Source organism: Urocampus carinirostris, chromosome 1 (genome assembly GCF_059441175.1).
Source record: "Urocampus carinirostris isolate Australia breed hairy pipefish chromosome 1, RoL_Ucar_1.0, whole genome shotgun sequence".
In the NCBI taxonomy this organism is placed as follows: domain Eukaryota; kingdom Metazoa; phylum Chordata; class Actinopteri; order Syngnathiformes; family Syngnathidae; genus Urocampus; species Urocampus carinirostris.
The window spans coordinates 14,883,708-14,901,330 of NC_142349.1; the positions used below are offsets into that span (position 1 = coordinate 14,883,708).

At 39.7% G+C, this 17,623-nt stretch overlaps 1 protein-coding gene across 1 annotated transcript; it reads left to right on the top strand.

The window, feature by feature from the left end:
* Positions 1-452: 452 nt before the first annotated feature.
* Positions 453-17,353, top strand: dnaja3a (DnaJ heat shock protein family (Hsp40) member A3a). The gene is made up of 11 exons (XM_088327841.1): positions 453-713; positions 2,965-3,089; positions 3,163-3,246; positions 3,303-3,509; positions 5,836-5,988; positions 8,019-8,166; positions 8,238-8,302; positions 8,732-8,860; positions 8,944-9,059; positions 9,146-9,243; positions 17,033-17,353. The coding sequence occupies exons 1-11, from the start codon at positions 503-505 to the stop codon at positions 17,053-17,055; spliced, it is 1,359 nt and encodes a 452-aa protein (XP_088183967.1). The 5' UTR covers positions 453-502; the 3' UTR covers positions 17,056-17,353.
* The last annotated feature ends 270 nt before the right edge of the window (positions 17,354-17,623 follow it).

The following is a 17,623-nucleotide window of genomic DNA, read 5'->3' on the forward strand; positions in this document are numbered from 1 at the left end:
ACCTGTTTTTCAGAATTTTGTCAGTGATTTTTTTTTTTTTAATTAAATCTTTGAGTTTGAAGAACACTCCAAGTACCCAAGGGATTTATGATATTCTCAAGAATGTATTGATTAAAACACGTTATATTTTATTTATTTTATCTATTTACTGTCTTTGCATTCCTACAGCAACTCATGTTCTTTTGAAAAATGTAACTCTGTATTTTTGTTTGTAATTTTGTTTTTATTTTTCCATGTCAATTTTGTACAGCATTTGCAATGTTCAAGATCGTTTAAAAAAAGATCACCATGAAGTAAACTACTTTAGTTGGCTTACAGATACAGCAATATATTGAAAGCAATAGTATTATTTAGCGGGTCTTAAAAAAAGCATAAACATTAATTTAAATGATATTTTAATGTGTGTCAATGCACAATTTTCTAGAAGCAAATGTGACGTAATGGTACTTTGACTTCTGAGTTCCTGTCATGCGCAGTACGCCACGATCTGACGACTGTGGCAATGATGGCGTCTTCCGCAGCCCGAAGTTCCATGCGCTGGCTGTCTGTCATGGTGTCCTCCGGGCACCACAGCCACCCCTCTGCCGCGTGGGCCTTCGTGTCCGCTTCACGTAACTCGCTTCGGGGTGTCTGCACGTTTGGAAAGGCGACGTTATGGACCGGCGGGAGCTCGTCGTGCGGCGGCACTTGGTTGACATTGAGGGGACTACCAGGTAAATTACGTTTGTTTTGCGCATTTGGCCAAGGTTGGCTAAACCTGGGAAAAGTTCATCTTGCCCGCCCTAATTTTCCGTGACTGTCAAAAAAGAAGCAAGTCTTTAGCCCATTTCTATCCAAAATGATGATTTTTTTTTTAATAAACACAAACATTCGCGCCGCTAGCGGGCAGTAAAGGTGTAAAAGTAGGTTTAATCTGCCTGTTCAGTCATTAAATATATATTGGATTTAAATTGTTATTATTTCAAAGCAGTATGACCGTTGAGGCCAGCATATTATTTATTCATAGCCCCCACTTGAGTTTTTGTTTGTGGTGAGTTGGTTCAGATTTAATGCTGCAACTTAATTGTTAAAATAAACTACCGGTAATTGTTTAGAAGTGAAATGCCAAACATGAAAACTATTTTATCCCGATTATTTGCGAATAGATTGGCTGTGCCTTGAAAAAATCCCACCATCCGTGCTTGTAATTTGTACAGTAGGCCAAAAATGAAGGCTGAATGTACCTTGCTGCCTGGTAAGTATATTAGTACATAAAACAAAGCTAAATATTTGGCTTTTTTTCACTGATCCGGTCCTCCTGAGAACATAAAGCCTGGATCCAGATCCCAAAGTTTGACATGCCTGGGCTTATCCGTACTCAGTTTTTTTTTTATTTCCCTTTAGATTTCTTCTCTGAAGTTCAAGCCTTTGCGGGTTGATAAAAATGCTATCACATACAACACAATATACTTTATCTGTTTGTGCAGATAACAGTGCGATCATTTTAGTGAATTGCTGCCCCTCATGTTTGGGAAAGCAGTTACGTTTCTCAAGGCCTTCAGGCATCCACATTTGACCCAATTCGAAATTGGATTGGCTGATTCAATAGTGATGTCCCAGCTATTTAATGCTGCAGCGCCGCCTGCACATATAATAGTGCAGGCCTACTGGTATATTTCTGAGCCTAGCAACAAGCAATCTTGAAATGTGATAGGTTAAATGCTTGGATAGGAAAGCACATGTCTGGAGGGGAAAAGCAATGAAAGGAAGCTGACAATTTGGAATTACTGTCTTCTGTGTTCACTATCATTTCTTTTGTTGGCTTGTCTCAGAAAGAGATTTTACTTTGCTACTCAGACTTGAAGGCCAGCATCTCGAAGTCACCTCTTAACTGCAGATGTTGAAGCTGGTGTTTAGTGGGAACTATTTAACCAAGCTGCTAGTTGAGGACCTGTAGGGTGTGTATTTGTCAAACAAGATACTCTAATGTACTTGTCCTCTTGCTTTGTTCTGCCTCTTAATTCTCTTCAATCTCTGGTTAGATCCTGTGTGTTCTGTTCTCTGAAGGGAGTAGTACACACCGCTGTAGGAAATCTTGGCAAGTTCTCTCATGTAATAGCCTTTATTTCTTAGAACAAGAATGGACTGTCAAGTTGCACACAAAGCTTTATTTTTTTGTCATTCTGAAAGTAAAATCACGCCCACAAATTTGATGATCCAGATAAGAGTTCAAAGGAAGGCCAGTTTGGTAGCTTCTATAGCCAGCTAAACTCAGTTGTGTTAACAACTGAAAGGGTTCTATCTGCACTATTCACTTTTACTTTATTTGAATTCATTGATTTTATTATGTTTTATCTGTGGTTTTATTGCATTTTAAAAACCACATTTTAAATTTTCAATGTCTTTTCTTCTATGTTTTAGCTGTAATTGTGTGTTTTTAACCTGTCTCTTTGCCATTTCTGTAAAGCACTTTGAATTGTCTTGTGTATGAATTGTGCTATACAAATAAACTTGCCTTGCCTTGCCTTACCTTAACTTGAATACACAGGGTTTTCTCATCCTTTATTAGCCGTTTTATGTAATTAGCAAACACAATGTACTATTAGAACACTGGAGCGCTGGTTCCTGGAAATGGGTCTTCATACTCCTATGTAGATATTGCATTAAATACCAGACAATGGCAGCTAAAATAGTTAAGTGTATGGGGTGTATTTCTGATTAGTTTCATGTTCATTGGGAAAAAAAACAAAGCTTTTCCTTGGAAAATAAGGACATTTTCTAAGAAACTTTTGACAGTAATGTATATGCAGATTGTTGAACGGTGCCATGTAAATGTTCTCATTAAGGCTATGTTTTATTAAGTTAAATATTTTTGTTAGCATGTCACAAAATGATTTTGTAAAAAAAAAAACAGGCTTTTTTTTTTTTTAAGTAAATTATTTATGTATTTGTTTAACACAAAGCTTTTTGCTGTCTTGTCCCCAGGTTTCAAAGCAACACAATGCACATTTCACACGAGCACTTTAGCTAATAATAAGCAGGACTTCTACCATGTCCTTGGTGTTCCTCGCACTGCATCTCAAAAGGAAATCAAGAAGGCCTACTATCAGGTTTGTTTGTGGCAGGTAGATTTTCACCTCAATGTATCTGTAGTTCTAAAGCCAGAATGTTTGTCGTCTGCAGCTGGCTAAAAAATACCACCCGGACACAAATAAAGACGATCCAAAAGCCAAGGAGAAGTTTGCTCAGCTGGCTGAAGCTTATGAGGTTTTGTCTAGTTTTCTTCTTGCTTGTGTGTCTATAATGCAACGTTTGTTTGTCAGGTCCTCAGTGACGAAGGAAAGCGGAAACAGTACGACACGTACGGCTCTACGGGCTTTGACACCGGACAGGCTGGAGGAGGACAGCAGTGCTGGTCCGGACAGTCACAGAACTCGAACCCAGAGGAGCTTTTCCGCAAGATATTCGGGGAATTCTCTGCGGGACGAGGATTTGGAGATTTTAATGCCATTTTTGATCAGCCGCAGGAGGTCTGTTGTACAGTAGTTGCAATATGAGCCCTATCATACTTTGCCATGATAGTTGCTTATCATTGCAAGATTAACATTACCGCATCTACAGTGGCTTGTGAAACTATTTGGCCCCATGAACTTTGTGACCTTTTTGCCACATTTCAGACTTCAAACATCTAGATAAAAAACTAATTTCTTGTGAAGCATCAACAATAAGTGGGACACAATCATGAAGTTGAACACACTTTATTGGATGTTCTTAAAAAGTGGGTGTGCAAAATTTTTCAGCCCCATTGAGTTAATACTTTGTAGCGCCACCTTTTGCTGCGATTACAGCTGCAAGTTGCTTGGGGTACGTCTCGATCAGTTTTTCACATCGAGAAACTGCTATTTTTGGCCATTCTTCCTTGCAAAACAGCTCGAGCTCAGTGGGGTTGGATGGAAAGTGTTCGTGAATAGCAGTTTTCATTTTTTTTCACAGACTCAATTGGATTGAGGTTTGGACTTTGACGGCCATTCTAAAGCCTTGATATGTTTTTGGGTGAACCATTCCATTGTAGCTTTTGCTTTATGTTTTGGATCATTGTCTTGTTGGAAGACAAATCTCCGTCTTATGCGGACTCCATCAGTTTTTCTTCCAGAATGGTCCTGTATTTGGCTCCATCCATCTTCCCATCAATTTTAACCATCTTCCCTGTCCCTGCTGAAGAAAAGCAGGCCCAAACCATGATGCTGCCACCACCGTGTTTGACTTTGGGGATGGTGTGTTGAGTGTGATGAGCTGTGCTGCTTTTACGCCAAACATAACGTCTTGCATTGTTGCCACAAAGTTGGATTTTGGTCTCATCTGACCAGAGCCCCTTCTTCCACATGTTTGGTGTGCCTCCTAGGTGGCTTGTGGCAAACTTTAAATAACACTTTTTATGGATATCTTTAAGAAATTGCTTACTTTTTGCCACTCTTCCATAAGGCCAGATTTGTGCAATATACGACTGATTGTTGTCCAATGGACAGATTGTCCCTTCTCAGCTATAGACCTCTGCAGTTCACCCAGAGTGATCGTTGGCCCCTTGGCTGCATCTCTGATCAGTTTTCTCCTTGTATAAGCTAAAAGTTTAGGGGGCCGGCCGGCCCGATCTTGGTAGGTAAGCAGTGGTCTGATACTACTTCCACTTCAATATTATTGCTTGCACAGTGCTCTTTGGGATGTTTAAAGCTTGGGAAATATTTTTTGTATCCAAATCCAGCTTTAAACTTCTCCACAACAGTATATCGTTCTTCCTGATGCTCTCTGCGCTTTAAACAGACCCCTTAGACCAGGGGTGTCAAACTCATTTTAACTCGGGGGCCACACGATAGAACAAACATTCTGTCGGGGGCCGGACTACTAGATTAAAGAGAATGAAAAAGAGATACAGAAATAAGAGATGGAGGGAGGGTGGGACAAAGAGAGACAAAAGAGATAAAAAAGAGAAGTCATGAGAGAGGGGGAAAGAAAGAGAGCGGAAGAAAGAAATCCAAACAGAAATAGAAAGACAGAAGAAGAAAAAAGAGCGCGAAGGGTAGGAAGAGAGAAAGATAAAAGAGAGAAAAGGAAAAAAGGAAGTTAGAGCAAAATAAGTTAAAAAGATACAGAGAGAGAAAGAGACAGAGCAACAAAGGAAGAGAAAAAGAGAGACACAGAAAGTTAAAGAGAGAGAGAGAGAGAAAATAAATACAAGTACAGTGTCTTTGTTCGAGGCACCTGGCTTTGGCAACATGTAGTTTACATATTTCAACCTGCAACTCATTTTTCTCTTGTGTTTCTTTGAGTGCTGTCTCGCGGGCCGGATTCAATCCCTTAGCGGGCCTGATCTGGCCCGCGGGCCGCCTGTTTGACACCTGTGCCTTAGACTATCACTTAGACATTTAGTTCAACATTGAATCATTCAGAGACCCGCATTGAACTTCTGGACAGAGTTTGCTGCACTGAAAGTAAAAGGGCTGAATAATTTTGGACACCCACTTTTTTGTTTTTTGTTGAAGTTTAAAATATCCAATAAAGTGTGTTCCACTTCATGATTGTGTCCCACTTATTGTTGATGCTTTACAAGAAATTAGTTTTATATCTTTGAAGTATGAAATGTGGCAAAAGGTCGCAAAGTTTAAGGGGGCCAAGTTGTTTCACAAGCCCACTGTATCTAAAATGTTCAATGCTATTTACCATTGTGGGATAAATACATATTTTAAACTTGTACAAGTTACTACTGTATCGAAAATGTTAGTGTAGGATGCCTTTCTCAACTGAAGGTATTCAAACTATATTAGCAATAATGTAATGAGTGTTGTTGTTTCCAATGCACAGTACATTATGGAGTTGACATTCACTCAAGCTGCCAAAGGAGTCAATAAGGAGATTTCCATTAACACAGAAGCTGCATGCCAACGCTGTGATGGAAAGGGCCACGAGCCAGGCAGCAAGGTTCAGCACTGCCACTACTGCAATGGATCCGGAATGGTAAGACTGTTTTTTCCTCACATTTCCCTCTCATGTCTAAAACCATATTTCTGATTTTAGACATTTTATGAAACTCTTTTTACAGTCATCCATTGTTTTTCACAGGGGTAGTGTTCAAAAAAGTCTTGCGAAAGTCAAACGCTGTGAAGTAGAAACACATATTTATTGGTTATTAGTAACATAATATTTACAAATGATCTACAAAAAAAACACAACACTGAGTTGGAGTTGAATAAATGTCTTTATAGTCATTACTCAATTGTACAACAAAATTGGAGGGCTTCTCATTTCAGTGTAGGAAAGCTATTTAAAGAGTGGCCAGGTAGTTGCGTGGGATCCTTCGATTAAGCCAGGCCTTTGTCATGATTAAAATATCACAGTAGCAAATGTAAAGGTTTACCACAATTTGTAGCTCCAAGTAAACCATTTTATGGATAATGGATATGGTGTTGGTGAGATACAGGCTTGACAGGGATGCTTTTTAGAGCTGTTACATAGACGCAACATAAGGTTAGACCTGTAGCTCTATAATTGCTTCCTCTCCCGATGCCGCCTCAGTCTTTCCCCGATCCGGATAATAATCCACAGAGCACCAGCTGATGATCAGCATTTCTTTGCACATTTTTCACTTTCCTAAGAGTACTGTTTGATTGTAAAAAAATACCGTATTTTCCGCACTATAAGGCGCACCTAAAAGCCTTTATTTTTTTCAAAAGCTGACCATGCGCCTTATAATACAGTGCGCCTTATTTATGGATCAATATTAAGTCGCAAAGTCTTGCAACTGACTTGCAGCCGCCGACTAGATTTTCCCCCGAACGCCAAGTAGTCCGCGGTGTATGCTGGGATTTATTTACCGGCGTTTCATTGGCTAAAGTTATTCGGAGTTAAAGGGGCAGATCCTTTTTATCATTTACAGGCTGGCATAGGCTTGAGCGGCAAAACAAAGCCTGCAATTGGCCGAAAAAGATGTGTCAATCATCAGTTAAATCGATCACTATTGGCTAAAGTTATTCGGAGGTAAAGGGGCAGATCCTTTTTATCATTTACCGGCTGGCATAGGCTTAAGCGGCAAAACAAAGCCTGCAATTGGCCGAAAAAGATGAATGTGAATAGCACGTGGGGTTGACGGCATAGAGAAAGTATTTTTTAATATTCTGTATTTGTAAATATTTTATTCTCCTGGATTTACTACACTCACGGATATAAGAGGACCATGGCTGCACATTATTATTGAACACAACGACTTCGGTGAGCTATATATTTTCCCTGTATCTTGTTTCAGACTGAACTCGATGTTTCTGTGATAAGCGGTGCAGATAATGGATAGAATGGAGTGTCTATTTTTAAATTAAACTCAATTCCAAGTGTTTATTGTCATATGCACAGTAAAGTTGCGAGCGAAAAAGAAACTAGAAACTAAGGAATGGTTGGCATTTCTTGAATCCCAAGACTTTAACCTTCCGAATGATATTTTGAACGATGCATTTGAGTGACATCGTACGGACACCGCATCCGCACGTGTTCTCGACACGTGTTTGCTTCTTTGCAAGCTTTCGGAATGTTAAGGGGGTAATAAGTTTGACTGAACTATCTGACTGTTTTGTCGACGTTCCCATTGTAGCGCCTTATAATCCGGTGCGTCTTATGTATGTCAAATATAGGACCAAAAACTATTTTTTCGGTGTGCGCCCTATAACCCGGTGCGCCTTATAGTGCGGAAAATACGGTAGATGTAAGTACTGCTAAAATACTAGCTGTCACCGTGTTTCTCAATTGATTAACCATGGACTTGTGCGCCAGCCCAACTATTTGGCTGACCGCATACACCAGCTTATCAGTCGCCCACCCACATACACACAGCCCACCGCAACCTGCCCCGTGGTGGTATTTTCTGTGCGTTGCCCCTGCAGACCCCAATGCACAATGAAAATCCGCAAAGTAAACCGCAATACAGCGAGAGATTTTTGTACACCTCAACTTAATCCGCAACCATTCTTCTGACGTGGAAATAATTGTTTTCCCTGCAGGAGACCGTAAACACTGGTCCGTTTGTAATGCGCTCCACGTGTCGACGCTGCGGTGGAAAGGGGTCAGTCATTTCCAACCCTTGTCACACATGCCGTGGGACCGGACAGACCAAGCAGAGGAAAACCGTAACAGTCCCTGTGCCTGCAGGTCCGCTTTTCAGGAAAATGTCGTTGATGGTTACCAGCAACAACGAACCTGTAAATGTGCTTTCTTTTCAGGAGTGGAGGATGGTCAGACTGTGCGGATGCCTGTTGGAAAGAAGGAGATCTTTATCACATTCAGGGTGAGTGACCATATGGTACTTTGCTGCGTGAGTTGTTAACTTCAATAAAATGAAAGACTTGCTTCAACTAGTGCTTCCGTTTGTCTTTTAGCAGGTTAGAGTGTCACATTACGTCCTGTTACAATTATTCTTCGATTAATCATTAGATGGGCACCAGAGCATCCTTTCAAGTACATAAGTATAATTTGTTTTGATTTGTTCACATTTAGTTCCAGAATTATCTATCAAAATTCGAAATATAAGTCAGCAAAAGTCATCACTGTGAAAAATGTACTAGTTGGAACACAACTCTGTGCTTGATTGACTCGGTGTACTAGTTGAGGCCTCTTGTAATACAAACAAATTTCCAAAGCAGGTGTTGATAAAACTTCCTTTGCAAATAGAAGATTTATTTTCAGGAAATGTACCCGTCAACGTTTTTTGTTTCAGGTCCAGAAGAGTCCAGTGTTTAGGCGGAATGGCGCTGATATCCACTCGGACCTTTACGTATCTGTGGCTCAAGCAATCCTTGGAGGCACAGCCAGGACACAAGGCCTCTATGAAACACTCAATTTATCGGTAATTGCTTTTTTTATAAAAAAGTTATGCAAACAAATAATTTGATTTTGATTCGAGGGATGTTGCTCTGGTACTTGGATCAGATCCCAGCTGGTGTCCAAACAGACCAGAGGATCCACTTGGCAGGGAAAGGAATCGCCCGTGTCAGTGGCTATGGCTTTGGAGATCATTATGTCCATGTCAAAATTAAAGTACCCAAGTGAGACAGAAGAAAGATTTTGGCAGATTTAGATTAAAAAAAGCAAAATCATTTTGGCTAACACTGTTTTTGATTCTTCCCCGTAGGACATTGACAGACCGCCAGAAAGCTCTTGTCATGAGCTACGCTGAGGATGAGCCGGACGTGGAAGGAACGGTAAACGGTGTTACAGCCACCACCACAGGTAGATTTTGCTCAACATTGCTTACATAAGAAGAGTGTAAATATAAGCACACCCAGACTAGGGTCATCGTACTGTCTCCAAGCATGCTTGCTGTTAAAGTCCTGATTTAGTGAGTTAGTGTGACCACATTCAATCCATGCTTGAGCAGGGTACAGATCCCCAGCTGGGTACACTTAGGAAGGGTTGGCCAAAGCGTGGTAAGACTTCCCGCATGGCCACAGGGGTAATATTTGCACAAATGTAACCATGTTGTCACATTCAAACGCGGAATGCACATTGTGACCTGTCAAAAATGAAAAAAAGTTATTGCTACCAGTGTTCCGTCTAAGCTGCGCGCGTGCTCAATTGCGCACTGCTCGCACATTCTCAGCGCACAAGAAAATCTAGCCAGCGCACAAAAATGAGGGCTCAAAATTACTAACTAAGAAGCGACTTAAGTCAAAGTTGCAGTGCATAAAGGTAAAAATACACGGGTTCCCCTGACGTTGTGTCTTAAATGCGGTATTTTCAAGTCGAGTTGTAGTAAAATGAAGTTGAGTAAAGTTAGTAGAGAACCGGCTTCTTCGGATCGGCTCACTAAAAGGAACCGGCTCTTTCGGGTCCTAAACGGCTCTTCAGGTTGTTTTTGCTTCCTTAATCCCAACATGACCAAATATTAAGTAAACTTATGCACAACATGACTTAAAGGGGGGAATAGAACAAAAAAGAAAAAATACCAAAATGAAAAAGTAGTGAAAAGCTGAGAAAAAAAGAAGGAAAATTTGAGAAAAAAGGCCAGAAAAAAAGAAACGAAAGAAATGTAGGAAAAAATTAAATGGAGAACAAAAAGAAAAAAGTAACAGCTCGGAAAAAATAAACACAGTGAGATTTTTTTTAAAGGATTTTTTTTAAAAAGTAGAAAAAAACACGGAAAAAAGAAGAAAAAGTTTGTGTTTCATTCAAATAATTTCCAATCATATCAAGTGAATCTTGTTGCCAACATTGGTCTTCCACTAAAAAATGTGATTAAGTACAGTTCTGTATCTTACAACTGACTAAATAAGCCCCCAAAAATGTTAATATGCGACAAAATATGTCAGGAAATAAAAAGAAATGGATATCTTGTGAAAGAATGTAAGAACAAACGACGTTTGTAGGCCGTACAACCTTTGCAATAGTACATTAGTCAATTCATTCAAAAGAGAAAAATAATTTTGCATTGCCGGAAACTCAGCAAAATGTAACTTGATGTCAAGTTTTGGACATGTTTGATGATTATCTTGCCACACTTGGGATTATGGTTGCTCACCATTGTTTCAAGCGTTGCTCACCGACTTTGTGTGAACGCTCAGACCAGTGGAAAACATTGATTGCTACCATAGTTCAACTAAGCCAACTAAACCATCCGCCTATAATGATCTCTTCTATGATGTATCAACATGACGACAAATTCAATATTTTAGAGGTGCCTGGGCAATATGGGGGGTGTTGAAGTCAGGCTTCAGCACTGTACAGGACAAATAGCCCTAGTGTGACTCCACCCTTAGTATGTGTGTCATCAACATTCAATGGAGTGAGTGTTTTGGCTGCCAGGTGCTTTTATAATGCATACACAACTGCATTTTACATTTTATTTTGCCAAAGATAATATATTGTCTTAAGATGCTAGCGTTAAGTTAGGGTATCTGCAGAATTTTATATTGTGTTCACCATGAAGCTTGCATATTTTTCTGATACAGGCATGTCAAACAGCCCGCGGCCTGATTTACCGTATTGTCACGACCACAGGGTGCACTGTGTTAAAAGTAGTCTCTGTAAATGGTTCCTAGTTCTGTATTTAACATGTACCATATTTTCACGACTATAAGGCGCACCCAAAAACCTTTATTTTTTTCAAAAGCTGACCCTGTGCCTTTTAATGCAGTGCGCCTTACATGTGGATCAATATTGAGTCGCTAGGTTACGAAAATAAGGCAAGCAGCCGCCGACATGGATATATATACCGGAGTTTCATTTCCTAACCAATGTGTCAATCATCATTTGAACCAGTCACTATTGGCTAAAGTTATTCGGAGGTGAAGGAGGCGGATCCTTTTTAGCATTTATACAGGCTTGCATAGGCTAAAGCGGGGCAAAACAAAGCCTGGAACTGTCTGAAAAAGATGAATGTGAATCTTACGTTGGGTTGTTCTACGCCATGGAGAAAACATTTTTTACTAGTGTATTTGTAAACAGGAATTATGGGGCTAAAAAGACAGCTAGCAACAAGCAGTGTCTATGGATGCAGGTGCTTCTCGGCGGATTTTTCTTTTATTTGTTGGCATTATTGCGTGTTTTGGAGTCTATAAATATTTTACACTGTTGGATTTACTACACTCACGGATGTAAGAGGACCATGGTTGCGTATTATTATCGAACGTGATGGCTGCAAGACGACTTTGGTGAGCTGCCCCGGCTTTATTTTTCCAGTATCTTTTTTCAGACTGATCTAGATGTTTGTGATGAGTCTGTTTTTAAATTCAATTCAATTCAAAGTGTTTATTGTCATATGCACAGTAAAGAATGAGGTTTCCCTGCACAATTAAGTTAATACTTTGCTGTCCACACAGTTGCCAGCGAAAAAGAAAATAGAAATTAAGAAATGCTTGGCATTTCTTGAATCCCAAGAGTTTAACCTTCCAAATGATATGTGGAATGACGCATTTGAGTGATTATTGACTTCGTACAGACGCTGTATTTGCTTCTTTGCGAACCGCCAGAATGTTCAGGGGTTAAAAAGTTTGAACTATCTGACTGTTTTGTTGATGTTAGCACAGTAGCGCCTTATGTATGGAAAATATAGGACTAAAACTTTTCGGAGGGGGTGCGCCTTATAGTCGTGAAAATACGGTACATACTGCGCACTTCATTATTGGGCGCAGGTGCCCTCTGCTGCGCCTGCCTAGCACACAGACAAGCATATAACCGTGTCTATTTAAAACTACAACAGGAGCAAAACTGAGTTTGTTTGTGGTTTATTTTAGTACTGATTACAAAGCACGAACATTTTTTTAACCATCAAAAGGGCAGGCAGGGTGAAAATCACGGATACACTTTAAAAAAAAAAAAAGAGTTTGGTAATCACATTTTTCCCGGTAATCTTTATCACAGAAAGGCATTGAAGTCATCATTCTGTTTCTGAACACAACAGCTCCGCTGAATCTCAATCAAACGGTTCACTTTCTTCACTGTCGGTTACTTTCCGTGCCGTGCGGCCCCTGGAAAATGATGCTGGCTTTTGCAAAAGCTCAAGCAACAGTCGCAGCAGACACGTTAGCCCAAGGGACTACAATCCATTCACAAATTGGGGCGTAACTGTCTTCCACTCTCTGTCAAACTGTGGTCTCCATTGGTCATCCATTGTTCCCCCGATGCTTGCATCCTTACTTTGAACAGACTGTTTCACACCACTTTCCAGCGGTTAACGCCCTTTGGTCAGGCCTTCTGGGATGACAGTAAGCGAAGAGTTCTTTTGCTTCACTTTTTCTTTACGAGGCCTGTCTGGGAAGAAACGTTTCATCAGTGACATACCAGTGTACTTTTTGGCTGATTTATATCGGCTTTATAGTTTTCGGGTACCTTGTTTCCGACTGATTGTGATGTTCTCTGATGAGTACATTTTGGAATGGTCCTTGTATCTTGAATTCCAGCAGTTTAACCTTCCAATGATATGTGTCATGACATATTTCAGTGACTGGTCACATCGTGAAGACACGACTTTGCTTCTGAACAGTCCGACACCCTCTCGTCTGGAACGTTAGGGGTGAAAAAAAAAACATGTTCTGCATAACGCACATACCCGTTCTTTCATATACTTTCCCACAAATCCCCACACTGTACGCTTTGGCCATCTCATGGTCTCCTCAATCATGTTCGCCCAACAACACACACAAGGCGCACTGCAGGAAAGAGCGCGCCACACAGTTTGAAGAAAACAAGACTTTTATGTGCGCCCTACTGTCGTGAAAACACGGTAATCTGACCAGCTGTGAATTTCTGAGTTTGTCTAAAAGAAACAAGTCTGTAGCTCATTTCTATCCAAGTCTTTAACATTGTTTTTTATATTTAATACAAACCAAATGGTCCTTCTCGTCGTTAAAGAGCTGTAAAGGTGGAAAAGTCCAACAAAAGGTTCTAACAATGTTTGGGACTACTTTGCGAACAGCTGTTTTTTGGTGAACAACAATGAAACAAGGCAGTGCTCAAGGTTAACAAACTCTTGAATGACATGGTTAATGCGCTGTTACTCCGGATTCCACACAGATATTGATGCACTTGTAAAAGCAAAATATGCCAAGTTTCGGGAGCAAGCAGCAGCAAGTAGACTGTGGGAGGGCAATGAGAAGGGACAAAGGTTTGGTGGCATATCTTTTGTTTGCACAGATCATTTATTACAAGATTAACCTTGTTTCATTTTAAAGACGATATTGTGAAGTATTTTCTCAGCTTCAGTGTGCCCAGCCTGGAAGTTGTATCTGATGTTTTTGCCTGTTCACTGCTAAATCTCCTATTTTATATTTAATGTTTTCAAAGCAGTATGACTATTGAGGCAAGCATATCTTGTTCATAGTGCACTTAAGTTAATTCAGTTGGTTCAGATGTAAAGCTGCATTTTTTTTAGCCGTTAGAATAAGCAAATTAACCCATTCTATGCTAAACATGAAAATCGTATTTTCCGTTATTTGTGAATAAATGTGTTGTGTTAAAAAAAAGATCCCATCCGTGATTATCATTTTTAGGGTAAGCCATAGTACTGAAAAACAAAGCTAAATATTTGGCGTTCACATTTTTTTCCTGATCTGGCTCACCTGAAAACAGTCTAGATCTGGCCCCAGAGTCAAACTGAGTTTGAAATGCCTGTTTTGATGTATGTTTGTACAATGTGCAGCTCTATTTGTTTTAGTGTATACTTAAAGGATGGAAAATTAGCAGTGTTTTCTTTTCAGAGCTTTTGGCCCATTCGAACTATTTCTCACTAAAAAATCAGTTAACGTGCAATGCTTGGCTACAACTACCTGTCATTGAGAGTCTGGCAACCCCGCAGGGTTCCTGCGTATCCTCTTGAAAGGCATTTAATTCATTATTCTAAACGTGAGTCCAAAATTCACATTGAAATGTCTGAAATCCAATTTTTAATAGTTTTAAAAATGTGAACATGTTCATAAGATTAATATTTGTTTGAACTAAAAAGATTTGGTAACATTTCTCAATCATATTTTTTAATAATTCACTGTTTTACTTGCCAATATCACGTGACCACAAAAATGGCACTATCAAAACAGTGATGTGGTTTCAGTCAGGCCTTCAAGAGCAGACACTTGTCTTTGGTCTACCCACAATACACATGGCAACTTTTTGCCAGGTACTGTGTACGAGACACGATGCATTGTGTGCAAGATATAGTTGTGTCCGTTTCAATGGTTTTTTCTTTTTGGGTTTTTTTTGTGTTTTTTTTTTTACTTAATCTTAAATTGAATTTCAAAAGGCTTAAACAAGTTAAAAAAACAACTCTTAAGTCTCAAATTCAGCCCAGCTCCAGCACATTTTGCACCTTAACAATCATCCCTTACTGTTCTCTGCTTGGGTGCATTTTGTTTGTACTAGTCTCATTTTAATTAAAACACTAATACACCCGTTTATTACACAAATTCTTCCCCATATAAGTGTTGGTTAAAAATGACAGTAATGTGTAGCATAGATTTTCAGTTGCAGGAAGTTCTTCCTTTTACAATTTACAACTGGGAAACGCTACCTTATCATTTTCCATTGTCCAGAATAATTATCCATAAGTAATCTGTTATCATTGCATTTATACACATTCCATAGTGCCCTGTTTAGGAGTAGCATGCACCTGTCCTCTTTGGCGCTATGTGTAGGGGTGGGCATGACATACCCTAGGATGCCATACAAACTGCAGCTGGCATTTATCACGAGTAAAGAATATGCAATGGCAAATTGAAGCCACCGGAGAGCATTGGCAGCGTCATTTTTAAGCGGACTTGAGAAACATGGTAACAATTTTTAGCATCTACAAGCGCTTTACCCAAAATTCAAACACTTTTCAATCATTGAAAAGATGTTAAAATTCAAGGATTTCTAGAACCGAAACAAACCCTGTTTCTGTCACTCTGGAGCAGGGGTTGGCAACATATGATAAGTGTGCGCACGGAAAAAAAAAATATATATATATGATATATATATGTTTTATTTATTTTTTAAAGCGCATTTACCTGAAATTTAGACATTTTCAGTTGCGCGCTGTGTTAAAGGCTTTACGGTCACGCCCCTCCTCCTCTGCTCCGTTTGTGAGCGTGCGTCTGCGCGGCGCCAAGGAGAAGAGAGATCCATGTTTTAACCCAGCCAACGAAACAGGCGCTTCTCCAGCAAAAATATCTCGTTCTTTTCAGCCAGCGTGGACAGATGACTGGGGCTTTGTGCAAGAAAAATGACCGTGCTGTTTGTGCATTATGCCTCGAGAGCGTTGTGCCTCTTATATCAAGGGTTAAACGTCAATACGTAACAAATCATGAACATTTAGGGACGAGTCTGACAAGGCGGAGACATTAAAACGCGCTGTGTCCAGGTACGGCAAACAAACACAGACCCTGGAAACCATTGTCAATGCTAAAACGCCATTGCTCAATGCATAGCAAAGTATGGAAAATCTTTTACTTAATGCGAATATATTAAAAAAGCTCGGAGGTTTTGTTTGGTGGCTTACCTAACAAATAGACAATCAAAAACAAGAATAAAACACATCCCCATGTCAGCCAGTAGTGTTGAACGTCAAGAGGATGGGCTGGAAGATAGATACTTTATTCATCCCACAGGGAAATTCACAAGGCGTGTGTGTGCGTGTGTTTCAATTTGATATTTTCTGCAATAAGATTTCATTGGTGAATAGTATGGTAGCCGTCCATATCACTTGTTTTTGATAGTAGTTCATTGTTGATGAAGAATGGTTGATTTTTGTGGTCAAAAGTTAAAGTCATGGATGTCTACAGGCCTTTCCACGCATTGCTCACATTATTTGAGTTTATTGATGAACAAGAATAGTGGAAGATAAATTGGTCAGTTATACGATTTCAATGTATATCCATGTTGTATATTTGGACTGGTGTAAAATGACAGCTCTGTTGGATTTTAAAATGTTTTTGTGTGAGTCATTATTCTTGGTGTGTGGCACAATGATTTACAAGGAAATTTGTAAGTGGCACTCCTCACAGAAAAGGTTGCTGACCCCTGCTCTAGTGCCTTACGTCTAGGTGACAACTGTCTCCATCAAACTAACGTTTACATTAAAAAACATTGCCATTATGTCAAGGGTAAGATATAACATTAATGCCTATAGTTTAGTGTGGAACCGTTTCAAACTGCAGGATGTATCCCGTCCAATTATTTATCAATTTCAAATCATGGTGATTTTTCACTTAAGGCCAAGCTCGTGTACAAAGAAAGAAAACATGTCAGTAAATTGAGGTACAAATACCCATATTAAAACTTTTCCTTGGCCTGAATATGCATCGTTTCCTTAGTCGTCTGTTGACTGATGCAGGATGAATCTGTGTCCAGCTGGGGGCAGTCATACTGAGTTATTTGAGGAAGGGCATGAACGAGGAAACTAGTTTAAACTGGGGTTTTATTTCCTCCACACTGAAGAAATTGTTTAGTTCTTCCTGACAGCCGCAAACCAGGTAGGGTGGTGAGTATGGTTCACCTCTGGTTTGTGGCTATCAGGCGCTAATGTTCTCTGAATTTCTTTCTCATCCAGGTAAAAGGTCCTCATGGAACTGAGATGATGCAAATATGCCCAGTGCAAGTGAAGCCAAGTTGTTCGCCCTCCTGTACGAATCCATCAAGGAAAATAAAATCTTATCATGATGGATTGACACTTTAAAAGACTTTAAAAGATGGCTGATCATAGCGGTCTTCATCTGCAGAAATGTAAATGTTTCAAGACACATTAAAGGTTTGTCTGTAAATGCTCTCCTGGTCTTCATGCTTTACTACACACGGAACCACTCTTGTAAACTTCAAGGTTGAAATTTAGCAGATTTGAAATGTGTGTGAAATAAATTGAAACTGCTTTTAATTTTGCGCTGCGTCTCATTAATTACACGTACCTTGCGTGGCCTTCAACACTTATGCACGGTATGTGAGGCCTTTATGTACAAAGACCCATTTATAAAATGTGTACATTTTCTAAGATTTTGGTGGCTGAAAAGGTCATTTCGAGCACATCTGTCATAAAACTTGGAAAAAATGACATAGTAGTGATTGGCTGATAAAACTACTATTGATACAGGAATATCAGCCAAACACTATTCAAGAAAATATGGTAAATGTACAATTAAACCAAAAG

Coding starts and splice junctions, on each gene's coding strand:
- dnaja3a (XM_088327841.1), top strand. CDS start 503: ATGATGGCGTCTTCCGCAGCCCGAAGTTCCATGCGCTGGCTGTCTGTC. Junction 5,989..8,018: donor ACTGCAATGGATCCGGAATG/GTAAGACTGTTT, acceptor TTTTCCCTGCAG/GAGACCGTAAACACTGGTCC. Junction 9,060..9,145: donor GTCAAAATTAAAGTACCCAA/GTGAGACAGAAG, acceptor TCTTCCCCGTAG/GACATTGACAGACCGCCAGA.